This window comes from Myotis daubentonii, chromosome 1 (genome assembly GCF_963259705.1).
Source record: "Myotis daubentonii chromosome 1, mMyoDau2.1, whole genome shotgun sequence".
Taxonomy (NCBI): domain Eukaryota; kingdom Metazoa; phylum Chordata; class Mammalia; order Chiroptera; family Vespertilionidae; genus Myotis; species Myotis daubentonii.
In genome coordinates, this window is record NC_081840.1 from 52,600,584 (window position 1) to 52,628,578 (window position 27,995).

General features: G+C 44.8%; 1 protein-coding gene across 4 annotated transcripts in view; it reads right to left on the bottom strand.

The window, feature by feature from the left end:
• CGNL1 (cingulin like 1) overlaps positions 1-27,995 on the bottom strand; it is a 154,896-nt gene that overhangs the window by 67,503 nt on the left and 59,398 nt on the right. For all 4 annotated transcript variants that reach the window (XM_059700025.1, XM_059700043.1, XM_059700016.1 and 1 more), the window contains exons 2-8: positions 26,059-27,660; positions 24,992-25,086; positions 23,102-23,207; positions 20,087-20,188; positions 19,359-19,507; positions 18,098-18,233; positions 9,219-9,431 (exon numbers count right to left, since the gene is read on the bottom strand). In XM_059700025.1, the coding sequence (XP_059556008.1) occupies positions 9,219-9,431; positions 18,098-18,233; positions 19,359-19,507; positions 20,087-20,188; positions 23,102-23,207; positions 24,992-25,086; positions 26,059-27,645 (2,388 nt within the window). In that variant the 5' untranslated portion in view covers positions 27,646-27,660. The remainder of the gene's footprint in view (positions 1-9,218; positions 9,432-18,097; positions 18,234-19,358; positions 19,508-20,086; positions 20,189-23,101; positions 23,208-24,991; positions 25,087-26,058; positions 27,661-27,995) is intronic.

Below are 27,995 nucleotides of genomic sequence, written 5' to 3' on the forward strand. Positions count from 1 at the left end.
TCTCAGAGGCTGGCTCCCGTAAACGCCTATATATCGATCTTAATTTTGCTTTGACATTGTAGATACTTCTGTTTCCACACTGCTTCCTATCTAATGGATTTAGAGCTTATGACAGGTTCCATTTTCTGCTTAAAGTGATCACATGATAGTGCCAGATTTTCCCACCAAGCAGAAATCTACTTAACGACCTTGGCAAGTCTTTAGAAAAACAGTCGCCAGGCAGAGTTCAGAGGGCAGAGAGAGTACAGAGGGTCAGAGAAAACGTAACACGGATTGAACAGGATGTCTGATAATACAATTAAAGCGGTTTTCCTTCCATACGTTAAGGATTCAACTATTTGCAATGTTACAGTGACCGCGATTGACCTCAGCTATTTCAAAGAGCCCCTCTCGTTCTCATTCCACTGCCCAGTCCTGTGGGTTGACCATAGCCACACCTGGAAATGCATCAGGTTACCGGCCTTCAGTGCGGGGCCATCGCTCCTGCCTAGCTTGCACCCTGGACTCTGGGTGGTGTCCACGGATCTCAGAACATTTATTCCATTTGGGGAGATAGGTTATTCTCTCAACTTCTACAAAATTGGTTAAAGGTATTTCCAGCACTCAGCAAAGAGCAAAACCTCGTGAACAAAGTGGGACCTTCTGCAGAGGGGCAGGTAACAACCCTTTAAAGGGGAACTGGATTGCTGAAAAGACCTCAGAGAACTCGCGCCTCCCTCCTAACTGGCAGCATGAACAAACCATCCCAGGGCGTTCCATCCTACTTGTGAGCAGATTACTTTCCACAGAAGAAATCTGCTTGTGTCACACACACACACCGTTTAAAAGTCTTTTATGACTTCCATTGCTCTTAGAAAAAAGAACAAAATCCCTAAGATGTACAGACAGGCCTGCATGAGCTGTTCCAGCTCATGTGTTCCCTGTCCCCCATGCTTGCCACCTCTGGGCCCTTCCTCTCTACTTCATCTCACACCATTGCCTTTCACAGACCAGCCTTACGGACCTCCATGCAACATCTTGAAGAGACCACAATCCTTCCTGCCACAAGCCCTTTGCACATGCTGTTCCTTCTGCATGGAACATTCTGTGAGGTTTCATTTAAATCTAGTCGTTTCCTATTCATCCTTCAGATCCCCATCCTCATTTTCCTCAAGGAAGCTTCCCTCCCTCCTATCACAACTGACACAGTTATACATGCGATTAACTGAATAACGACTGTCTTACCCCATTGATCCATTTATCCCAACAACCCAGCACAGTGCCTGGCATAAATTAAATGCTCAATAGATATTTGCTTAGTTAATGAATGACTATAAATGACCTAGTCAAGGATGGAGATTCCAAAAATTGCCTCAAGAATCCATTCCTAACAACTAAGACTTGATGCCGACTAGTGAACGTCAAATCCTCTGAGTTATTTAAGCCTGGCCCCCTGGCCATTCGTCATTCCAGGGGGAAACACTGTCCTCCCTCCTCCCAGCAGGCGTAGAGCCTGTGTCAGGGGAGGCACAGAAAACGTGACTTTTAGACCAGGCTGTTCTGTTGCTCTTCCTGGCACTAAGACAAGGATTTTTATTTCCTTCTCCACTCAGTGAACTTTCACCATTTCCTCTTCATACTGCATGTGAATTGGCGGTGACTTCTGCATCATCTGAGCGCCCTGGGTGTCCTGAAAGCCCTCTCTCCACCACCCCTCCCATTGGGCCTGCAGGGAAATGCCCTCCTGCTTAACCATGCTCATGTGGCTCGAAGGTACTGTCACTCAAAACCGTCAGATGTGCCTGGTGTGGCTCAGTGGTTGAGCATGGACCCATGAACCAGGAGGTCATGGTCCGATTCCTGGTCAGGGCACATGCCTGGGTTGTGGGTTCAATCCCCAGTAGGGGGTGTGCAGGAGGCAGCTGATCAATGTTTCTCTCCCGTCGATGTTTCTATCTATCCATCTCCCTCCCTCTCTCTCTAAATTCAATAAAAACACTTAAAAAAAAACAAATTTTCCAGTGTCCCACCTGCCTATCCCTGCGTGAGGACTCTTCCTAAAGCTATTTGTCATCAGCGCTTCCTCCTGCCTGTGATGCTCCCCGCAGAACAGCAACAGCCAAATCTATGCATCTAAAGTCACAAGAGCAGGGCCAGGAGAGCCCTTTCAAAGTCGTAATCGGGAAAGGAGAGTCCCTCCTCATAAATATTGCATTTTACGAGGCCCTACCCTCTGGGCACCCTGGCTGTAACTGGAATCCAATAGGTTTTCTGAATAAATGAAATCTATTTTAACTCGTCCTTCTTTCTTTGTCTTGCCTCTAGACCAGCGGTTCTCAACCTGTGGGTCGTGACCCCTTTGGGGGTCGAACGATCCTTTCACAGGGGTCACCTAAGACCATCGGAAAACACATATATAATTACATATTGTTTTTGTGATTAATCACTATGCTTTAATTATGTTCAATTTGTAACAATGAAATTGGGGTCACCACAACATGAGTAACTGTATTAAAGGGTCGCAGCATTAGGAAGGTTGAGAACCACTGCTCTAGACTATTTAAACTTCCTAGCAATTCTAATTAACTCTGAATTTACTAAAAGGAGTTGAGTACAAAGATAGCAAGTTCAAGGTTTGCTAATCCAGAAACTCTCAAGCAGTTCTGGGAGAAGTAAGTATCTTCCACATTTCTAATTCTTCGGTATTTTGGCACGTCAGGTGTCGTTACAGCGCTGATGTGCTTTCTCTCCTGGACGCTGTCTTCTGAAGCAGTCAGGCTTTCCTGGGCTCCTACCCTGCACGTGCCTCAACCACAGCGCCTTCAACTTTATCGTCGTGATATTTGCCTGTCTTCTCCCCACAAGATCGTAAAAGAGCCTCAAAGCTAGAGACCACACTCAAACACTTGATGAGAAGTGAATGGGACTCTTCTACAACCCACAGCAAGTGACCTGGGCAGCTCAGGTCCAAGCCCAGGAGAGGGGTGGAAGGATGTGCTGTTTAGTGTTCACCTGGCCCCTGAAGAGGCTGATGAGGGCACATCTAGGGCTTAGGTCCAGGGTGGGTCCGACCCGAGGGCCATATAAGGCCCAGGAAGTCATTTAGCCCGGCCCTGCCAAGGCATGAGGGGTGAATTAAATCAATGTCCGACCAAATAAAGCAGGCTAATTTTTAAGTTGATAATTGTGTATGGCCCGCGAATTATGTTATAAATATCCATACAGCCCTTGGCAGAGAAAGTGTTCCCCTCCCCTGGCTTAGATGGAGGGCTCAAAAGGAACATCATGGGACATCGCACCACACCTCTTATTTTGCTACTTGAAATCAATACAGCATGCAGAAGAGCGATACAATCACTAAAAGATACATTAAAAGCTGCAATTATTAAGACAGTCGTTGGGAGGGAGTGAGAGAGAGAAAAATAAAAGGAAGGGGACCCTTTTTAAGTGGGATCTTCCCCATTTTACTTTTGCCAACAGAAAGCACGGTGCCCCTCCCGGCACACCTGAGTCTGCGGAGAAGGGCGTTTTCCTTTCCCGGGCCCTGCTCTGCAAACCCGGCTGCTCCGCCCTCTCGCAACAGTTGTCATTCACAGTAAATCGATTATATGAAGCTTAAAAGCTGAGGAAATTAGGATTTTTCTAAAAAACAGTTTCCCTCGCTAACCTGGCTCCCTCGGAGAAGACAGAAATGAGATTTTACACTGAATTAGCCTTGTAGTTAGGGAGTCCATTCTGTTGATCCTGAGATTAGCTCTGGTTTCACTCGCCCCTCTGCTGACCTTACGCTTTGGAAGAAGCCATTCACAGGTTGGCAGGAAAGAGGGAAGGAAAAACCTAGAAGGCATGTGGGAAAGGAACACCCAAGCACCTATCCGTGTTCATAAGATTGAGTGACATTTCCAAATTGCTGGGTGAAACACAAATGGACAGCCATAATTTGAATAGTTCTAGAGGGGGAAAAAGTTTCAACGTTATTGAATTTGAATAAAATTCCTACAAAGGTCATAGCACATAAAATATGGGTGTAATGCTAGAAAGAATGTGCACTATGAAAAGCAAAACAAGATAAAAGCACAGAGACTCAGTATGTAAACACATCATGTAAACACAGGCTGCTATTAGATGCTTCTCAAATATATCATTAATGCAAGCAAGCACAGTGCTCTTCCCTAGCCAGTTTGGCTCAGCGGATAGAGTGTCGTCCTATGGACTGAAGGGTCCCAGGTTCGATTCCAGTCGAGGGCACATGCCTGGGTTGTGGGCTCGATCCGGTAGGGGACATGCATTCTCTCTCATCATTGATATTTCTATCTCCCTCTCCCCCTCTTCCTTCCTCTCTGAAACCAATAACAATAAAAATATTTAAATGACCTCAATGATTTCAAGTATGTCTTGTTTTTTACAGTTGGTTTGTTTAATTGGGATCCAAACATGGGCCATGCCTTGGATCTGGGTCCCTGCCTCTGACTCTGGAACCACTTTAACTGCTGTTGCTTCACAAGGCTCCAGCCCAGACACACACCTCCCTTTCCCAACTGCAGGGCGCTGCTCGCACCCAAAATGTCCTCAGTGTCCATGCTCACGGGTCCAAATACCACTCACCTTTCTCAGCCCAACCGAGCCCCGCCCCTCCATGAAACCTTCTTGCCTGCCACCACCTCCTTCCTGCGCACAGCTCCCCTTCTGCACTCCCCTCCACTGCACTGGGGGCCGCTGCTCTTTCCTCCTCTGTAACAGCTCCAGTGTTGCCCATCTCCCCTTGTCTCCTGGGAGGCAGATATTCTGATTTAACTTTCTAACCCTCACGTGACTTAGCACAATGCTATGCACTTGGCAACTGTTCAGCAAGTAAATTGGTAAATGTTGTCTCTCACATCCTACCTCCTCTTCCCCTTCATCCATTCACTGAAGAGATATTTGTTGCTTAATTGCTATATGGCAGGCACTGTGAACATGCCCATGGCCCAGAAGTCCTATGACCCAACACAGAAATACAGTGGCTTTTTTATTTATCATCCTCAAAATGCTTGCTTCTTTTAGACACAAAAGTAGTCCTTCCAAGATCAACATTAACATTATGATCCCAACAGACAAGATTTGTTCATTTTCATGAGAAACCATTTTAACTCATAAATAAGACCCCAAAACAGTCTAACGCCTGGCCTTGGGATGGTGGGGACTCAGAGGCATCTCCCCTTTGGCCTATTCATGCCTCTAACCCACAAACACTTTCTGAGCACCTATGACGTGTCAAGCACATTGTGGATGCCAAGTGGAAAAAACGATGACAGTCCTTAATATGACAGGGAAGAGAAATCCAAGAACAAAATTCCCAGCAATTCCAGGTCCAGCAATTATATGGCCCAAGAGGGAACCAGGGGAGTTCCTGGAGGAGCCGGAATTTGAACTTATTCTACTCGGAGAAACCTGAAAACACTAAACAGTATGTGCTTCTCTTTTGTACAAGAGTTTGAGACCGGATGGGGTGGGGATGAAAAAGGGAAGCCCACAGCTATGGACAGTCTTCACTGTCCTCACACAGAGCAGTCACTCACATCCCCACTGACTCCATTTCTGCACATGGGCTCCAGCTGCTGCCGCATCTCCTTGGGAAGGGATGGAAGTAGCCACCTGATGGGCACCTCTCCCGCCTGCGGGGGTTCCATTCATTCTGCTACACCAGGAAGCCCACAGCCCAGGCACTCAGGACTTCTCTGGTGAGCAATTAGTCTGTTCTTAAAAAGGTGAGGCCATTTGGGTTTACAAGAACCACTTTTACAGAGGACCTGCTTGGAATCCCTGTAAAATGTTCTTAACAGACTTTGACAGTCTTCACCAACTGTTCTAGTAATTTAAAACTTTGAGTGCTCAAGCTCAGGCCAGGATGAAATGTTTGTCATCTGACGACAATAAAATAGCACTTTAGGGTGTTTAGGCCCTGGAGCAGCCGCAAAATTAGAAAAATGGATGACCAAGGAAATAAACTTTGCAATGCAATGTCGGTGAGTGGGCGGGTACTTCCCCAGGGATGGAAAAAGGTAAAGCTAGTGCAGATTTAAGAAATAACTCTACCAAGTTTAAAAAGTACATTCAATTCACTCTCCTCCAAGAAGTTAATAGAATCATCTTAAAATTCTATTAGAGAATACTCGCATGTCAAATGTAACAAAAAGGCAGCATCTGTCCACTAAATTAACATAACTTTCTCCATTAAATATGCTTCGGGCACAGTTGTTCAGCAACCACCTTCAGAAGCAAAAACTAAAGTATAAAAACATCATCACTGTCCTCTTTAAGAAAAACTACAGGGAAACTCAAAAGCAAGGCACAGAAATTCACAGAGCAATAGCAGATTTCCTACAAGACCTCCCACATCATCATCGGACAGAATTCAGCAGGAACCACAACCAGGCCCGACACCCGGTTACAGGGGAGTCTGTCCTCCACTTACTTTCACTCGTCAGACGTTGCACAGATGTGACCATAGGCCGGGCACTGTGCTAAGCTCCAGAGACAAAGAGCACATGCTGTCGACCTGCCAGATGGGTTGTGTTTTTGTGTGTGTGTGTTTTATGTGACTTTTTTTTTTTTTTTTTAATTTGAAGCCCTGCTTAAAAGTCAGGAGATCTCACATCAACATCCAGCTATCCAGCTTCTCTTTAAAAATTGCGAGATCTAGCAACATGGGCCCCACATTCCTTCACTGGCAACTCTGAGCTGTAGGAGAGAAGCAACTGACCCTCCAGCAAAGGACGCACTTTCCAGCCTGCCCCAGTCCCCACGGTGCCCTACTGTCACCCCAACAACAATCCCAGAGCTTCACTCATTTATGTCCCTGTCTGGATCCCAAGGTACTTGAGTTTGCCACTTCTGGTCTAAGAAAAAAAAAGTGGATAAAAAATGACCCCTGTGCCCTGGCTGGTGTTCTCAGTGGCTAGAGTGTTGGCCTTTGTACTGCAGGGTCACAGGTTCGATTCCCAGTCAAGGGCATGAACCTGGGTTGTTGGGGTGAGTGTGGGAGGCAATCAGTTGATATGTCTCTCTCACATCGATGTTTCACTTTCTCTCTTTTTCTCTCTCTCTCTCTCTCCCCTCCCTCCCTTCTACTCTCTCTGAAAAACAATGGGAAAAATATACTCAAGTGATGATTTAAAAAATAAATTTAAAAAGGCCCCTGTGCTTAAGAAACTAAGAGTCTCATAGAGGCAGCAGACAAGATGATAAATTACAATCTGGTGTGATGCAAACTAATACTTCATGGTAGAGGAATAGCCAGGGTGCAACAGGAACCCTGAGGAAGGTGTACCTGACTCCACCAAGGGGAGTGGAGGTACCTGGGGCACCTTCAGAGAGGAGAGGACATTTGGGGAGGGTTTTGAAGGACGAGAGAGGTTGCTCAAGTTGAAAAGGGGAAGGTGAGAGGACTAAAAGAATATGGAACTTTCTGGAGACGGGGTTAAGAAGAAGGGACTTCTATTGCCTACCATGCTCACAAGTTTGAACTTAAGTCTGGGGCAATGGGAGCCAAGGCAGTTTAAAGCAGAGGCTGACATGACCGGATTTGTTCTTTCAGGGAAGGAACCTGCCAGCAGTGCAGAATATGACCTGGGGCAAAGAACCTTGCTGGCACGCACCCCACTGGATGCTAAGGGGAACCCCTTTGTGGCCGCTTCCTGCTGCTCTGAAACCCTACATTCTCTGCCAATGGCACACACCTTGGCTAACTTGCCTGTTTCTTTCACAGACTGATGTGGGGCGATGCAGTTACCCCTCTTAAACTGGCATAATGCAAGTGCCATGAACAATGCTGACCTTCAAAAAGGTCAAAATTCAAGAGCCTACGTCTCTACAGAATATCTCAACTTCATACAAAAGAGACATCCTCTTTCACCTGCCATGTTTCCATCCCCGTTTATGTCTGGGAGAGACCCATGTGTGGTACCAGTTTAATTTTCCTCATAGTGAAACCACTACAAACATGCCTAACGCCATCCCCAGCTCCCTGCCCTGTGATGAATACACCTTGATAACTCAAGCTTTGATGCAATGTCTGAAGATGATACAGACAAGACGGGCTCAAAGGAGAGTCATTTTACTCAGTAGCCTATGGGCGTGTCCCCCATGAAGCAGCACATGAATCAAAATGAGGTGGAAAAAAATAAACACCACCTCAAAGCAATGAAAATCCAATCAGTTTCACTTTTCTCCCTCAAACTAAACCGTATGTCCAAAGAATCTAAGATAGGCAAATCAACAAGAGGCTTTTTTTTGGTAACTGCCTCAGTTATAATAACCCCAAACAGACTTGGGGTGAACGTGGGAGGCAATCAGTCCCAGACTTTTGTTATAACAAACAAACCCATCTTTCACTTCTTGTCATTAGCAATTACCGTGCCATAACTGAAAATCAGTGAATCACTATGGAGCTTAGTGAGGGAGGGCCTACCAGCTCTGAGCTGTCACTGTAATCATCACACAATGAACAAACCGTATGGGGAGTTCTTTCTTCATCATCTCTGACCTATACATCGCAGAGACTCTAAAAGAAATGATACTCTGTAATCCCCCTCTTTCCCTAAAGATGGCATATTATTTCAGAGCATTTTCCCCTTCAAAACTTTGCTTTTTCTCTTCTTCAACAGCCCACATGAGGCCCACACCAGAAGACTTCAACATAATTTAGGAGAATCTATTTGTACGAGCCAAGAATTCAATTAGGAGAAAAATTATCTCGCCAGGGTCTGGGCCATTCAGTCAATTAACCCTCTCACAACCGTGCTGAGAAAAGAACTGAAATGTCTAACAAAAGGCTTCCCCGTCAGAAGGCACAGGCGAGGGCGGGGGGAGGGATGCCAGAAACCTGGGTGCTTCCTGCCATGCTGTGCCCTCAGCAAAACCACCCTCTCGCTGTGACCTCCCCGCACAGCTAGAGGGTGCAGCTCTCTGCTCTGCAAGGGGCTCCAGAACCGTACCACGCCAATCTCACCCGGTACAATAGCGCTGAAACAATGACCTTAACAATGTCTAAGTTTACAGACTCAAAGTCGTCAACAGCAGCACTGTTGAACTTTCTGTGCGTAAGCTCTATTTCCATGATGAAAGTTTCGCTCTGTAACGAACAGGAAGCAAGACCACTGGCACTGGCGTGGGAGACCTTGTGCCCTGTTCTGTTCCCAAGCCACATTTTCTTGCCCATCCCGACACCCGCTATGGCTGACCTGCCAGTGGGGACTCACCTGGGCGGCTTCCTCCACGCTCTCCCTCAGGGCCTGCAGCTCGGCGTCGTACTGCTCCTTCAGCTTCTCCATCTCCTGGTCGTGACTGGAAACCTCTTCCTTCAGGGCTCCCTTCAGGGCGGTGAGCTCCCGCTCCCGCTTCCTCAGGAGGTCTTCCTGCTCCTCTTTGGCGATGAGCAGGTCCTGAAGGTCCCGTTTGGCCTGTAAGAGTTCCTAAAGGGAGGGAGCGTGAACAGGAGGTGCCGATGAGCCACTATGTCCAGCGGCCCCGCTTCTCTCCTCCAGTTCGGCCACTCAGAAGAGCGGCCATCACCCCGCTGTCCCTCCCCATTCCCCTCCTCGCACTGCGCACCGACTGGACCACCTCCCCCTGCCCTCCCACTCCTCAGAGGCCATCATTCCCCTTGATCTGACGAAAGCTCAGCCTTCTGGAGATTTGAGGGAGAAAGGGAAACGGACATAATTTTCGTTGCTTTGAGGGGACATGTCTGACTTTTCCATCTCACCTCATGTCTGGGCCATGGTCTGTGGCCCTTGCTAATGGCTTGCTGCCCTCACTGACGTCACACCCCACTGGAACCCTTAACCCACGATCCCAGTCCTGTCCCAGTCCCCTTCCACCTGAGCAGGGCAAAGGATTCCACATTTCTCTAAGCTGCTCAAAGTTCATAGGAGTCACAAAACTGGGGCAACAAGTTCCACTACAAATCACATTACCTAAACCCAAGGGTGTCTGCCAGCAGCTCAGCAGGCATTCCTTTTGCGTTGCCATCTTCACCCCAGACCTGCTCGGCTCTCCCCAAGCTCAGAACCCACCCTCTCCTGCAGACTCCCTTCCTTCAACCGTGGCGGGACTTGGGCATGACCAGCTCAGCTTCCGCTCTCCCAGTTCTTGAACTTCAAGCTTCTCCCCAACAACAAAGCCACTTCGCAGCGAGCTGCCCCTTGCCAGCCCGCTCCAAGTCCTTACTCTATCAGCTCTCTTTCCTCCCCTTGTCATTTTGTTCCTTTCTGTTTCTGGGCATCTATGTCCTTTCCTTCAGGGCACAAGAATCCTCTGAGCCAAGGGCAAAGAAACAAAAACAAAAATATAAACGTTTTACCACCAAATATTTTTTTCTGTTTTTAATTTTAGAAAGAGAAGGGAAAGGAAGAGAGGGAGAGAAGGAGAGAGGGGGGAGAGAGAGACATCGATGTGAGAGTGAAACTGATCAGCTGCCTCCTGCACGCACCCTGACAAAGATCAAACCAGCAACCTGGGTATGTGTCCTGACGGGAACTGAACCATGACCTCTCAGGGTACGGGGCAACACTCCAACCGACGGAGCCACGCCAGCCAGGGCTACCACCAAGCTTGCTGAAAGTATAATTTCTGTTCACTGCCTCTGTGTCTTGACCACCTTACTACTAGTCACTCCTGGATCTCTCGCTATGGCTTTTGTTCCTACTCTACCCAGACTGTCCCCTCCAAGGTCACAGTGACCTCTTAATCACCATCCAATGGCCCCTTCTCAGTCCTCACTTTTCTTGACCTTCTTTGATCCTCCCCACCTGTGTCCTTAAAATTTCTTATGCCTTGCAGTTCAAAGACACTAGACCAGCCGTGGGCAAACTACGGCCCGCGGGCCGGATCCAGCCGGTTTGAAAAGAATAAAACTATTGAAAAAAAAGACCGTACCCTTTTATGTAATGATGTTTACTTTGAATTTATATTAGTTCACACAAACACTCCATCCATGCTTTTGTTCCGGCCCTCCGGTCCAGTTTAAGAACCCATTGTGGCCCTCGAGTCAAAAAGTTTGCCCACCCCTGCACTATACTCTCCTGTTTTCTTCCCTCAGGTCATTTTTTCTGTGACAATCTTTTCTGGCTATTCTCTCCCTCTTCCCCAAAGCTAAGATGATCCCCAAGAATGCACCTTTCCATTCTATTTTTTTTTTTGGCAAGTTCATCTATTTTTCTCCAACTATTAAGTCTATGTAAATAACTCCCAAAGCTTTACCTCCAATTCTTTTTTTTTAAAGTATATTTTATTGATTTTTTTACAGAGAGGAAGGGAGAGGGATAGAGTTAGAAACATTGATCAGCTGCCTCCTGCACACCCCCTACTGGAGATGGGCCCGCAACCAAGGTACATGACCTTGACCGGAATCGAACCTGGGACCCTTCAGTACGAAGGCCGACGCTCTATCCACTGAGCCAAACCAGTCAGGGCTTTACCTCCAATTCTTAACCTGAATTCAGACCTGCACTTCCAATAACCTGCTAGATTGTCCCAAGGGCACCTCAGATTCAATAGGTTTGTGTTTTTTATTATATTCCTTCCTTTCCACTTCCTTTGCTCATTACTCTTGTGAAGGCACCACGTGCTCAGAAGCTTGGCAGCAACCTGACCAACCTCATCCTTGTCCCCCATCAACAAAAAGTTGGTTCTGTAACATCTTTGATCCTTTCCCTCACCTCCCTGATTTAGACTCTCATTACCTCCTACCCAGGTGATTTGCAATAGCCAACCAACTGCTCCCTACATCTAGTCTCTCACCTGTGGCCTCCATGACATTAGCCACAAGGCTTCCTCCTTCTGAAGTGCCCTTCTCAGTCCCACTCCCTCTGCCTTGCAGAAAAATCTCTGAAGACTCATACAATATTGACCTCCTCCAAGAAGTCTTCCTTGAATGCCCTCCCTGAATACCCATCTCACTTTGGCTGTACTTACCACAGCACTTAACACTTTTACTTTGCAGTCCACATATTTATTTTTTATCTCCTGTTAGACATTCAGCATCTGATTTACTATATCTTAGATGCATGGATCAATGATACGGGAATGTGTCTGTTCTGGATGTAAATAAATTAACATGTACAGTACAGCAGGAGTCTAGAGATACCAGAATGGTTGGTACTGGGGACCTGAGACCTCAGAGAAAAGGTACTTTCAAGAAGTGTCACTGGTGAGGGGGTAAAAATACTCCTATTGACTTAAGTATAACTGCCAATGGAATCTCTGTCCTTTTCTTTAGGACATGCACATCCATGGAACCAAGGGAACCTCTGCAGTCTCAGGGTAGAGCTGCATTGCACCAAAGCACCAAACACAGAGCAGAAGGAAATCTTATGACAATATAAGCCGTCCTGGTCCTGATATGTATCAAAGGGCAAGTCCTGCTGCTGCCACCGCCCACCCCTCCTCAGGGGCAGCAGAGACGCCGCCATCACTGCTGCTATTGGCTCCGGGAAGGTCTTCCTGGAGCCTCCCGCCAGCCTCTGCATCCGAGCTCCTGTGAATCTAACCCCTGTTTCCTGCTCTTACTCTCACACGTTTCTCAATTGTTTTCGAGATAAGGCAGTTCCTCTTCCCACACTTATCTTTTCCAGGATGTGTCTGTGTTTTTGAGTTGCCTTTTGTGCACTGCCGCCAATGCATGCTAAGAACCTCGGCTTTCTGGTCTATGCTACACCCACAAGCTGCTATCTGCGGCTGGGCTGCTGCTTAAGTGGACTGTGCTGCACGAAACCAATCAGATTACACCTCACCATAGCACTTAGAGCACTTGACGTTTTCCAGGGCAGAGGCAAAGAGCACAGGAGATTTCAAAAACATCACTTCATCACCTCAGAGGCTTGACTGACAATTCTATCAAGCCAAAGAATGGAGAGATAACATGTAAACTTCAAAACATAAATCAACACCCATTAGAAATGAACATGCCTCTCTACAGACTCCAATCAAAGAAAACAAGGGAAGACACTGGCCGCTCACAATCAGTGCATTCTAACCTAGGTCAGTTGCACACAGTAGAGCAGCCAGGAGATGAAAACCATGTATACATGTGTGTGTGCGGGTGCGGGAGACTATAAAAGCTGGCTGTGTGTAGTACTTACTACATAAGAAGACTTGTGCTAAACATTTCCAAACTAAAGCAAAGACACATGCACTTCCAAAAAGACAAGAAGGAAGCAAAATTGAGAGAAAAAGGAAGTACGCTCTGGGACTAGCTGTCCTGACAACAGGTGCACAAAGACACACACGCACCAGAATGCCCAATGCAGCCACTGACTTGCCCACTGCACGCTCTAGCTCACATGCCACCTACTCATTCCGTGTCAAAATGAGAAAAATACTGATCTAAACCCTCTTCTGCACAAATGCTTCCCAACGGTTCTATAAGAGCCCTATCTCTGGCCCATGTTCAATTAAAGGGTGAGTAAATGGTTTTATATCAAGACTGTAGCTGACAGAAAAGTATGCAATTTTTTCCAGAACGATGGCCTATAAAATGTAACAGGGTTGGTGAGAAACATGAATTTTTTTAGTTGTTTTATTAAAATTCCTATAATGTTCAGTAATATTTCTGAGAACAGCCTATCCCCAGATCAATACAATTTCACAACCAGCACATTTTACTGGTACGTAAAGGACTTGCATGTTGGCAAAGGCCGGGGATAAAACACGCGGCTGCTGGAGGGAGGCCCAGCTGTCAGCACTGCAGGCTCCCATCAAAGATGACGGTCAGTAATTAGAAAATTCCACTGCCCTGGCACTTAGAAAGACGGCGCATGTGTACCCATTTCCCCCGGAATGGAGGAAAACACATTTTTGGACAAAGAAGTGGCACAAAATTTGTTCTATGATCATTTTTTGTAACTTGAGTTAAAAACAAAATTTCAAAACCATCAGTCGTTTAAGAATAAAAAAAGTCATGCTATTGTTGGTCAATTGTATGGCTTATCCAGAGAAAACAGGATGATTTTCCTCTTTCTTTCTTCCTTTAAAAAAACTAATAACTACTGTATTCTTCCTTAATGTCACTTTACTGGTTCCACATCGGGACCCAATGTTATTGAAAAAAATGGCAAGTCGTATTAGAAGAGATTTCATGCAAGTTCTTGTGCATTGGGCATCTCACGAAATACAGGGCCCTCGGCCTCTTTCAATCGTTCAATACCACAATGTGTTTAATGTTCATTGTGTTTAAGAGTCTGTTCTAAGCCAAATGCCGTGGAAAACTTGGCCCCAACTGTAATCTGTGATCAAATTCCCCAGGCCGCTTCTGATTAAGAGATGAAGAAGAAACTGAAAGTGACAAGGAGACGGAGTCTATTTTATGATCATGCTTTAAATGTCACTGACAAGTCCAAGGAAACGCGTTTAAAACAGTGCGGATGATCTTCCAGAGGAAAAGAGCCCCACCTTGACGTTCAGAGCCAGCTGTGCCCTCACTAACCCTGCAGAAGGGCCGCAGTAGAGGCTATAGCTCCCATTACAGGAAAGACACAACCAGGAAGCCAGCAACGTCAGGAACATTTTTAAGAGAAGATGTGCTCTGTTCCCCTTCCCAGTCTCTCATTACCAGCCTGTGCTGAAAACACGTCACCCACACTGAGGCGCATAGCCTCCCCCTGGTGACCACTGCAAATTCACCGGTAAACTACTTAATTAATTAAATCATATTCTTTGATAAAGAAGCAAGGAAGCAGATAGCTCATTTCAAATATATGCCTTTTTTTAAATGGTAACATTTTTTAAAATATATTTTTATTGATTTCAGAGAGGAAGGGAGAGGGAGAGAAAGATAGAAACATTAATGATGAGAGAGAATCACTGATTGGCTGCCTCCTGCAGGCCCCACAGTGGGGATCGAACCTGCAACCCGGGCATGTGCCCTGACCGAGAACCAAACCTGGTTCATCGATCAATGCTCACCCACTAAGTCATGCCAGCTAGGCTAAAATGGTAACATTTTAAAAATAGTTTTGAGCCCTGACTGGTTTGGCTCAGTGGATAGAGCGTCGGCCTGTGGACTGAAGGGTCCCAGGTTTGATTCAGGTCAAGGGCATGTACCTTGGTTGTGGGCACATCCCCAGTAGGGGGCGTGCAGGAGGCACCTGATCGATGTTTCTCTCTCATCGATGTTTCCAGCTCTCTATCCTTCTCCCTTCCTCTCTGTAAAAAAATCAATAAAATATATATTTTTTAAATAATAATTTTGATACTGAAATCACTTTATTCATTTGCTCTGTTGCTTGGCATGAAATGGGGGAAGATGCAAAGACGAAATGGTACTGACTTAGCTGTCTAGAAGAAAGAGATAGAGACAAAAATAGAACAAGGTCAAATGTGCTAAAATAAAGAATTTAAAAGGACAAAGAGTAAGATGGAAAAGGGAAAATAACAATTATATGTTTCAGTTACTGGGAAAATTCAGCAACTTAAGGGACTTCCCTATAGCTAAGATAACATCTTTCCCTTTTCAAATCAGTCAAGTGTCCACACAAGGGATATGGCAATGTCTTACCTTCTATTTAATTTTGTTTGTGAAGCTACCATTTTTATTGAAAGCCAGAAACTGTACAATGACATCATTTCTGGGAAATTATCCTTAGGATATTTTTTCCAAAAAGTACAAGGATACATGTAAAAAATGTTCACCATATTTTCTCATAATTAAAAAAAAGAAATAATTTAAGCATAGGAGAATAATTAAATATATTGTGGTTGATCTCCTTAAAAATGAAATATAAATAAAGACTATAAGGTATAACAAGGGAAAATGTTTCTGACATTAACTTTTAAAAGCAGATGCCAAAACTGTAGGGACACTATAATTGTCCCTACATTATAGGCAGGATGAAACCCAGCAATGGGTAGGGAGGCAAACAGAATATGTAGAAACAAAAATCGTTGTTAAGATGTTAGGAAAATAAGTATTTTTCCACCAACCCACCCACCCCCATTTTAAAATTTCATTTTGTGGTTTTAATAATATTTCAGTGATAAATTCACACATGCTCAAAGCTGCATTCTAATACCCTTGTCTCTGAGAAAAAGACAGAGCCATGATTAGCAGTATAATACCATGAATATGGTGGCTTTTAAGAAATCCTTGGATAAAAAGAGAAATACCAGGTGGTAGGAAAGAAGACTAAAGCCTTCTCAGGAGAAAAGGTCGAGAGAGAGAGAGAGAGAGAGAGAGAGAGAGAGAGAGAGAGAGAGAGAGAGAGAGACGGAGACGTGTGGGGAGAAGAGAAATGATTCCCCTCTGTAACCATGTGAAAACGCATTCACGAGAACCCCTGTGCTGTGTGGTCACAGGGCTCAGCTCTGCCAAGTCATGGGGAAGAGGGAGGCTTACTTCTAAAGGGCAGGACCCAAAATCCTTCCGGGGGAATTACTTCAAAACCAAACAAGGAAAGGGTGAGAAAACAATTGACAGAGGAGACTTAACAAGGAACTAAAGCCAGCAACTTTAACCCCAAGAATGGGTCAAAGAAAGACTCAGCCCTGGGGGAAAGCAATAGAAAATAAAAATTCAGTACTAACAAGGTACCTTTCTTATTTCATTTTTTTTTTTTAGCTTTGTTCTAAATTGTGTCATTTATTTTTTGAACTGTTCCTACAAAACAAAGATTATTATGGAAATAAATTTCAAAACTATGCCAAAAATGCAGATGATAATGTTATAGCAAATATCAAAACATCTAAATGGGCACTTGTGTATTTTTGTGACTCTCAATTAGACTCACTCTCCCCAAAACTGTAGATGTTCAAAACCTATTCTTGCTCTCTAATCACTTTTATATGTGTGTATCTAACATCTCAACAAGATGGCAATCTAATTCAGGGAAAAAATAATAACTGTCTTTGTAAAACCCCATAATAATTAACAAATGCTAAGCAGAGGAAAGAGTTGATCTATCCATTTGCTCACTGATTGATAAGAGCTAAATATTTAATAGGGGGTATACTAATATGGGCAGAGGCCAGATGGGCATCCTGTGTCACAGCAAACAGATTCATTCATCCATTCACTTACTAACTCATAACTGATCCATCCAACCAACCCCCAAATATTTACTGAGTGCTATATGTACCAAGCACTGGGATAAAATGCTGAGCCAGCCATCACCAACCCTGCCCTTCTGGAGCTTACAGTCCTGTGGGCCTTAAACAAAAACTTAACCTGTGCTAAGTGTTGTATGGGCATTAATGTATTTTCCATGCTTTCCCATAAATAGCATTACTTACAAAGTATTTTTGTCCCAAGTTTAATCTAAATCTATTAGTGTAGAGATCTAAATACAAATCTACTAGAATACAGGGGATAGTGGAACGCCATAATGGACACCATAAGGAAATAATCAGACAAATCAGAGGGGCATTGGCCTAATCTCCTCAGAAGATGGATGGGATGGGAGGAGAAAAGCAGGCAGTAGGGAATGAGGGGGAAGGGTGCTGTACCGGGATAAATGAAAACAGTGACAGCAATGTGGGATTCTTGATTGGATCCTGGCTGGGAGGTGGGGGGAATACAACCATAAAATATGTCTGGAGGACAAGCGGAAAATTTTGAATGAGGGCCCAGGTATTAGAATTCTTGTTATATTATATATATTATAGGAATTATTAAATTTTTAGGTGTTATAATAGTATTGTGGTTGTAAGAAAATTCCATAATTTTCAAAGATGTGTGCTTGAGAATTTAGGCATGAGGCATGGTGTTATCTATAATTTGCTTTGAAATAGTTCAGCAAAGATGGATAAATTGATGCATGAAAAAAATAGAAGAATGAATGGATGGACAGATGAATAAGTGGAGATAATATCACAAAATGTTGTCAACTGTTGGATCTGGGTTGGAGCTCTGTGGAAGTTACTGCAGTACCCTGTCTACTTTTCTGTATGTTGGAAGTTTTCCTAAGACAATGTTTAAAAACTATTACATACGATGCTCTTACAGAATCTAACCACAGGCACAGGTGTGGTAAATGCACAAAACAGAATATGGCTCAGGGTACTCAGTCCCCATCCCACCTCCGCCATCTCACCCTCTTCAGGCAGATGGGGCCTACCTTGTCACCAGACCCCACCGGCCCCTTACCTCAATCAGAGCCCCCTTCTCCCTGTCCTCGGATCGTTTGGCGCTGTCCAGTTCATCATGCATTTCCGAGAGCTGGTCCTGGAGATCCCTGATCTCCGTCTGGTGCTGTTCCCGTTCCATCTTTACCTGAAACAGCCTGACAAGAAGGAGTCCCTCAGACAGACCTCGGGCTCTGCTGATGTTCATCCCATCTGACTGCAGACCTCCAGATGCTCAAGCAGAGTCATCTAAAGCCCCAAGAAGCCTCCCACTCTCCCTCCTCCATATCCCCCGCCCCCCCTCACAGGACTGTAGACCAGAAGAGTCAGCAAATTATGACCTATGGGCCAATCTGGCCCACTGCCCATTTTTATAAATAAAGTTTTATTGGAATATAGTGCTCATTCTTTTATGTATTGCTTACAGTCATTTGCACAATACAATGGCAGAATTGAGAGGTTCCAACAAAGACCATATGGCCCATAAACTGTAAAGTATTTACTATCTGACAAAAGTTTGCCAACCTCTGCTCTAAATCAAATTCACAACGGTTCTACCTTGTTATACTGTAAAGTCTTTACTACCCCCTAAACTTTCTGATTGTTTTCTTACCAACTTCTTTTCTAAAATTAACCTCTAAGAATGTCTTAAAAGCAAAAACTACACCATCAAAATTGCCAAGGCAATTAAATGCATTTACTACATAATGTCCTATTTTTCTTGAATTTCCCTCCAGATTTCACTCCTGCTCTAACCTTCGCTTAAAGTTTCCATCGTGTCCACAGGGCTTCTTAGCAATGCACCCTTTCCGACCTCAGTTTCAGATCTCTTTTGCACAGATTTTAAGACATGGCCACAGTGACACGGCCACCAGGCTTGACTGCCCAGCTCTGCAGATGCAACAGAAATATAAACACAGGTCACAGAGTCCAGCACCATCCAGGATAGAAGCCACAAGCGGGAGATTATGGAGGTCTCGTGACGTGCTTTTTGGAGGCTGGGCCCAGGCCCCTTGAAATCTCAGTCCTGAGATATCACCACTCCGCGTTCCCTGCTTCTCACTTACCTACTATAGACCCACTCTAAGGGCTGAAACTTTACAAGACATCCTTTAAGGTGTATGAATTTTAAAATTATTAACCTTTCTGCTTACCAGGGAGAAAAGGAAGAGGGGGCAGCCGCTGTAAATATTTGGAAGACCGGGTAGTACTAAATGGACAAAAAGGTTCTGGCCACATCAGATGAAGAGCCAGGAAGGACAGGCCCTCGGCCCAGGACTTACTCCTCCAGGCTTTTGCGGAGCTCCCCCTCACTCTCTTCCAGCCGCCGCTGCAGCGCCGAGTTCTCTTTCTCCTTGTGGTCGTGTTGGCTCTGGAGCTCTTCTAAGTTTGCTTTCATTCTCTCTCTCTCTTCTTTGATGTTCTGTTGATTCTAATATGAATACATGTGATTTTAGAGTACCTCCACCATACATTTATGTTATGCTGAAACTTTACAATACGTCCTTCTAAACTCTGATGGACTCCATGTCTTTGCACTTACAGGATTAATTATTAGTGATGTCATTAATTATTAATCAAACTACTTAATTAAGGCATAGTTGTGTGTAACTAGAAGCAATATTACATATTTAATGAGTTGTAATACTTTTAAAAGAGAAACAAACACAGCTAAATCTCATTGTACTATTTCAATTACTCAGCTCCTATATTTTATAAGCATTTCGTTTTCTACTGGCCTGACTGAATCCAATAGTGATTCTTTTTCTCTGTCAAAGCAAACAGTCGCTATATGCTTTGGGTTGTTTTTTGTTGTTGTTGTTGTTTTAAGTTCTTTGGTCAGTAGGAGCCAAATATACAGGGATTTACTTCTGTGATGAGAGGAATGTTTCTTTGGGGGGGGGGGGGCGGAATATTGGCTTTCAATTCACTTGGGCATCCGAAGGTACTTAAAATATTCTTTACCAGTCAAGAAGGAAATGAAAAATATAACTGAGGAAAAATCAGATACCTTGACTTCCAGCTGAAGCTGTCTCTGAAGTTCAGCCACTTCTGTGGTCAGCTTGGTTTTTTGTTCCAACAGATCTTTGACTTCAGACGAAGAGTTAGAAGCCTACAGTTAATTGCAAAGATATATGCATTGAAATGTTCGAGATGATTTACTTTCATTCTCTTTCCCCCAAAATATAATCAGAGCAGTAACTCTAAAATCTTAAGATCCCAGTGTAGATCCCTACAGAGAAGGGGCACGAGGAAACCTTCTGGGGTGATGAGAGTACCCTGTATCTTGATCTGGGTGGTGCTTGCATTTGAACTATGCAGTTAAGATTTGTGAAATTTACTGTAAGTTATACCCAATAAAACAATGTAAAAGATAAAAAATAAGTATTTGTGAAGATTCATTTATTGCATAAAGTAATACCCAAAGCTCATGTCTCTGTGTTCCTGAGGCCCTTTGTGTAAAAATCTATTACAAACTTTCCATTAGATTGGGAATTACTGCTCCATCACCATCAATGATATTTTTATCCCTCACTCTGTATATGTCTGGATGCAAGCAGTAAATAACTGTAAGCTGGCTAAACTGGCTGTCTTCTTTTAGATGTCACATTTCCATAATGGAGAGAGATAGAATGAAGAGGGATCTGATTAAAGAGGCTATTAGGAAACATCTCTGATTGAGTATGAATATTAATGGATCTCATTTTTTTCTTCCATGGATGTAATAATAGGATGATGTTCTCAAAAGGATTTGGCTAAAAAACTATAGCAAAGTGGTTAGAAAACTACATGGTGAGGAAGGGGGATAAAAGCAGGAATCAAAGCTGGAAAAGGCAGTGGCTTGGCCCTCATGCATCTGAATCCAGGCGTGAGTTGTGCCTGATGAACCTGGAAAGAGGTATTTCCTCACTTACTCCTGTGAAGTTAACCAGAGCCCCCAGTCAACAAAAACACAGGACTTCCAATTCTCTCAGATACAATGAGAACAATCCATTTTAGAAAGCTAAACCTGACCCACGAGGGAACCTGCACGCGCTCCGTCCCAAGCAGAACCCCTGCCTGCTTTGCTGTCGCTTCCCAGGATGGTCTCAGTCCACATGGGAGAGGGGCCTTACATTCCCTCACAGAAAACCACTTACCTGGCCTTTGCCAGCGAATACGCAGATTCAGAAAATAACAGGGAGGAGGAGGGAGTAGGAAAACATGGGCAATTAAGCCGTCAGAGCACTGCGATCAGAGCCAGAATCTAAGGGCCTTAGTCCACCTTCTCACCACCTCGCACTTGATTCCCAGTGCTTCTTAACTGGTCTCCCCTCCTCTAATCTCACCTCTTTCAGAAAGCTACAACAGGAATGAATTCTTAGGAATATGGCGCTACTCATTCCTGTGTAAAGCCCATCAGTGGTGGCCCATCACCTTCAGTCTGAAACGGAAACTTCTTATGCGATTTCTGAGGTCTTTCCTACCTGGTGCTTCGTCCCCACGTGCTCTCTGCTCCAGCTACACAAAATTACCTCCATCCCCTAAACAGAGCTAACACGTGCCTCTTTCCATTTTATATTTGCTTGTGCCATTCCCTCTGCCTACAATGCCCTGCCTTCCCTTCTTTCAGAGAATTCTATAATCTTTTGAGACACCATTAGTGTTAGTGACTCCAGAAGGGCTACCCTGATACCCCTAGTCTGTGACCCACAATGACAATCTTAACATCAAGACCAAAGCATGTCAAAACAAAAAAGACCAAAGGATATATTCCCCCTAAGAATATGCAGGCAAATGAAAAGTAAGAGTCAGAGTAAAAATTTAGATTTAAGACTTTTAGCAAAAAAATCCCAAGCTAATTTTAAGAACTACATAGCACTCCTGAAGCAAAGTGTATAATCTAAAAATTCCCCAGTGGGAACAGTTAATATATTTGTACTACAATAAATATTATATACAGGGGTGGGCAAAAGTGGGTTTACATTATGAGTATACAACAGTTTATTCTTGTATGATTATTTATTATTGTATTTTCCATACAAACAACTGTAAACTGACTTTTGCCCACTCCTGTGTGTATGTGTGTATGTATATGTGTGTGTATATATGTATATATGTGTATTTATGCATACACACATCCATACACATAAATATACACATACATACATATCTCTATTTGATGGAGAGCAGCAGTCATGGTTAGCTGAGTGCTAAGGGAACACTGAGCAGTAGAGAAAAAGTCGTAGTTGATGCCTAAAAATGTCCTCTATCCAATTTTTCCAACATTGAAAAGAAGCTATAGACACATTTCCTGTCACCTGCCTCTGGGTAGCCTCTCTTTCCTGCCTTTGCAGAATTCCCCTGGGAAGAGAAATGGGTCCCAATGCACAGTGGCGTAGGACGGAGGAACAAGTGTTCAGTCGTCTCCCTTAAATGCTACTTCCTTTCAGGGTACAAGGTGTGTGTGATATATAGCAGATGTTAATCAATTATGACACCAATCCTTTTTTAACAAAAGCAATCTCCAAGTCCCAACTCGAATTCAGTACAATCAGTTAAACGGACAGTTTTTTAAAAGAGTTTGGCACCACTCCACTCCTTCCTTTCCCTTCCACCGATGCTGGTTGGCTTCACCTGCCTCTGTTCCCTAGTTTCTTGTTCTTATTCTCTTATTTTTTACTCTCTGAAGTTCCAAAGTTTGGGGCCAAGCCAGTTCACACCAACCTTTCAAATCTGCCTATGAAATCTACCCATTAACTTGCTTAATTCTTTCTATTCTTATTTCCTCTTTCTAAATTTGTTTCATTCCATTATGTTGGTGTGGGGTTTTTTTAAATAAAATATCTTAAAAACCTTTCTGAGAAAGAGAAGCAGAGTATAAATTCATAACATGTAAAACGAGATCTCCCATCTCAGATCCAGCTCACTCCTCAGGAAACTTCCCACTTGGTGCCATAACCCATTGTACAGACGGAAGAAACAGCAATGTGCCTGCCACACCCCGTGTTAAATGCCCTCTGCAAGATGCAAAACTTCAACTTACTTGGTGACTTCCTTGTGCGCTCCCTGCTGCTCGAGACTTTAAAGTCTGGATTTTCTCAAAGACCAGGTTGACTTTCCTTTTAGTGGCATCATCATTATCGGTGCTTCTGGAAGAGGCAAAGGAAAAACAACAGTGAGGGGAAACCACTGGTCCTAGAATATTTTATGTGCCCTGACACACAGACAAGCCCTTTAAGAAGACAAATTGTAAGAGGCTTGTGTGTTTTGTTTTTACAAAAATTTACAAAACCAGTGTTAAATGAGCAGGGTGGATGGTGTATTTTTTCGTCAAATAAATTGTCCTACGTTACCATTCAATTTGAGGCAGAGGTTCCCACTTTCAAATGTGAAAGAGACATAGCAACATTCTAAATGAGCTTGGAGAACACATCCAGTGAAAATGTAGTAATTTGCTGTTTGATTCAAATGAATTACATTCATTCCAACAAGGAATTTCTCCTCTGTGTGTGTCTCACACGCACATACATTTTTACTTTTAAATCTTATGCTTAAGAATGATTTGCAGTGATCTTTAACTTGATTAGCCTATGTCTAAAAACACAAATCCCCAAGCCAAGACTATCAACACAGCAGTCCTCTGTCTAGACTTTGACAGGTAATGATTGCCTCAAGTCTTATTAACCTCAACCACATCTTCTATCACACATACCTGACAATTAGGGGAAAAAATAGTTTTTTAATAAGTTTCCTTAAATAGGTGCCTCCCACTAAAGTCTGTCTCAGATCATGAACAAAAAGAAATAATAATAATTTAGAGAGCCCAGCCGGGTGTAGCTCAGCGGTTGAGCGTCGACCCAGGAACCAAGAGGTCACCGGTTCGATTCCTGGTCAGGGCATATGCCCAGGTTGCGGGCTCGATCCCCAGTGGAGGTCCTGCAGGAGGCAGCCAATCAATGATTCTCTCTCATCATTGATGTTTCTATCTCTCTCTCCCACTCCCTTCCTCTCTGAAATGAATAGAAATATATATAAAAAAATTTAGAGAATTTTAAAAATCAAAAGTTCTTCTACTTTAACCTTAACATGGTAAAACCCTTCACAGGGAGGCACTGATAACTAGCTCTTAGCTAGAAGAATAAAAGTATCTTTTTGGTTACTGTTGTTTTTTAATTCCAAAAGAGCCCTTATCTTATAGTTTGAGCCTGACCACTTTGTCAGGTCTACTATTACTGACAAATAATTGTAAGGCTCAATACAAAAAACACAGTGTTTTGATACCAGTGAGTATTTGCCACGTGACTTCCAGTCATGTCAGACTGTAACGCTTTTTCTCTTTTTAATCACATCTGATGAGAGAACTGAAACAGGAACCTCGAATTCCTGACCTGGAATTCCAGCGCCATCGGTATCTGAGTAAGGAGTGAAACCAGATTACGCACACTCAACCTCCAAGATAAGTATGTGGCAAGCACTGTTTTTAAGTGACTCATACGTGCTTTTAAAAATACTGGAAGCAGGGGCTCCTGGCCAATGTCAACTCTGGGGAGGGAAGGAGGTGTTTTTATTTGTAACTTCTAATAATAAGGGGTGATTGGAAGTAAGGTAACAACAGACTTCATTCAAAACTGGACAACAGACATCCTTCCTGTCTTTTGTTTTTTTAACAACAAATTCAGTGTAGTCATTTTTTAAAATACATTCAATTTTTAAAGTACAATATCACTCCCTATACTCCCCTTGCCTGATCTTCACTTCCCACCACCCAAGATTTAAATGAATGCTGTTGTGAAAGCTCCAGCCATTGAATCTTAACCCTCCAATGGCTCACACAGGGCGGGGAGGGAGGGGGCAAAGCAGAAGGCCCCAGAAAAGGAAACGAAGAGCCCCACAGAAATGACAGTACTGTGCTCCTTTAAGGAAAGGCACTGACCCTTCCTTGAGGTAATTGTAGAGGATCTGCTTGGCCGTCTCCTCGTTGGTTTGCTGCGTGAGCTCCTGCTGGCCTTTTAACAGGTCCGGCGTGGCCTGGAACAGAGGGCGTCATTAGATCCCTGGAGACTGAGACGGTGTTTCCAGGCAGGAGGCGAAACCCGGACGCAGGAGCTTCCAAACACATTCCTCCTTTCCAAAAGTGATTCCTCAGGTAAGGATCCTCATTACAGCTGGCTCTAGCACTTGGTAAGTAGCTCTGTAACCTGGAGCAAGTTACTTAACTTCCTCACCTCAATTTTCTCACCTGTAAATTGAGGTTAATAGGACTTGCCTTCACAGGGTTGGTGCCCATCCTATAACATATAACAAATAGTGCCTGACACTTACGAACCTTATTATCATTTTTATCATTATCATTAATGTTTTTATTGTGTCTAGCAAAACACTAAATGTACCACTTAAATAAATTCCATCACTAGGGTTAAGCTTAAATTAGGATTAACCTACTTTCTCAGGCCAGAAATTAGCCCAGTCACTCAAATTCATGAGGATAATTAACACATCTACACAAACCTAAGCACCCAACCTCTGTGTGGAAACACATTCCACCTACTTTCTGATTTCACAACCATACAAAAGGTAAAGGCGAACCTCTCTGTAGTGTTTGACAAATTACTTTATAGACAAGACCCCAATGGAAATCTAACTGTACTTGAATTAACTTAGAAAACCATACAATCAGCAGTAGGCCATATCTTTAGGAAAAACTTTTTAAAATCCACGTGTGCCCTGGCCCATGTGGCTCAGTTAATTGATGCACTGAAAGGTTGCCTGTTCCATTCCCAGTCAGGGCACATGGCCAGGTTTCCTGTCACATCACATCGATGTTTCTCTCTCTCCCTCGCCCCCCTCCCTTTCTCTCTCTAAAAAATACAATACAAAATATTTTTTAAAAAATCTATGTGCAATCACCCACTTCAGATGCAGGTATATATTGCTCTAGCCTCCTGTAGCATGAGGCTGCAGGAATTAAAAAGGGAGGGGAAAAAGACACCCTAGTCTTACCTGGGTATTTGAGGTGGACCCAAATGTCTTCACAGAAATCTTCTTGGCACCAGAGTCAGGCGACGCCGCTCGCCCGCGGTTCTGTAACATCAGCGTAGCAGTGGCCGTTTTGATTTCCTCCTCCTTTTTCTGCGCTGGGAGGGAGGATGCACGCGCCGGGGTACTTTCCTGGCCACCTTTGCTTTCCAGAGCTTTCCCATCTCTGCTCTGCTGGGGAGGCCTGGGGTGGGCCCCCTGCGGCTTGGCGGAGGCGTGCCCCGGGCTCTGTCTCCCGCGGTGGTGCTCCGGGGCCTGTGGCCGCTGCGGACACACCTGCGAGGGGCGCAGGAGGTGCTCGCTGGACTTGCCCAGGTTCCTGCTGAACTCGGTCAGGTACTCCGAGTTCCCCTGGAGGCCGAAGGGAAAGGCGCTGTCCACGCTCCGGGACCTCTTCCTGTCTTCGGGGTGGATTCTGTTTCGCCTCCCAGACCTGCCCCTTCTCTGCAGCCCAGGTTTTTGGTCGAATTTTTCGATCAACTGATCCACGCCAGGCATCGATCCCGTATCGATATCCCGCCCGGTTCCTGGCAAGAAGGGGATATACCTTCTGTTTTCATGCCGATTCACATTGTCAGCGTGGAGGGCACATTCCTGGTCGTCCAGTAAAAAGCGGTACAAGGAGTTGGCCGAGGTGGGCGTCGTGGACGTGGAGGAGGACCTCCGGGAGCGCGCTCCGTCCAGGACGGCACCCGCGGAGTCTTGGCGCCGGAAGGGAAGCACATCCGGCCTGGCTTTCTTGGCTTCGGGGTGCGGGTGCGGGCCGAGGGCAGGTGGGGGCCTCCCGCCCGGGGAGGGGGCCTCCGCCGCCGGCGGCCCCTGCTTGGCGCAGCTCTGCACATTCACGCACAAGGAGGTCTGCTTCTTGGGGTCATCGATGACCACCGAGCTGCATAGGCGAATGGCCGTCACGTTGGACTTGGCCAGCTCTTCCAGAGGAGGGCTGGCGGGCTGGGAACGACTGGGTTTGGAAAAGTAAGTCCAGCCCTTCTTACTGTTGGTGCCTTCTTCTGTTAGGGTCTGTAGCCAGTTACTCTGCGCAGGTTGGTGGTTGTGTAAGCTCAACTCATTCTTCTCAGGGTCGTAGGGCTGCAAAAGCTCGGGATGCCTCTGAAAGTTCAGCACCTGCGATGGCTTCCCGGGCCCCTCTTTGCATTCTAGAGCTCCATGCTTGCCCTCAAAGAGAGAGGGTTGCTTTGGGGTTCTCCCTGAGCTGGGTGGGGCATACGGGTTTTCTGGAAAGGGCAGCTCGTCCGCACTGTCCTCCTCTAGTCCAGCCCCGTTGCTGGGATGCACAGTCAGGTCATTTATCACTGGCGGTGGAAACGATGGCCCGTTTTCAGAAAAAGGTGTGCCTGGCAGGCAGCGCTCCGTGTTGTTCAGGACTATGTAGGGGTGGCCATCGATCCCCTGTACCCGAATACTGACCCCGTAGGAGCCTGCCTTAGGGTGCTGGGAATTCCTCAACTTCTTGGTTTCATCACTGGCGAGCCTCAGGTGGACACCGTATTCCTGCTGCACGTGTTGATATTCACCAAAGTACAGCTCCATGGTTCACTGCTCCCACTACCAGGGAAAGATGGGGTAAAAGAGGACATTACGTTAGAATTCATGAAGATTATGTGGGGAAACTTCAAAGTTCAGAGAAAACAATACACTTTAAACAGCAAGGAAACTTCCAGAACCAAATGCTTGTCCAAGCAGGTCTTTCTGGATGCCCCCGGGCTCACGCGACCACGGTGTTTGTCAACACAGGGCTTAAACCCTGGCCTCGGGGTGGATGACTTGGTGTAATGATCTGAAGTCTTTGGCATAACTTCATGATTCTCTTTCTAGATGACCGGCTGTTCTGGTTGCTTCATTTTTTTTCCCCCTTAACTGGTTTCCTCACACTTCATGCT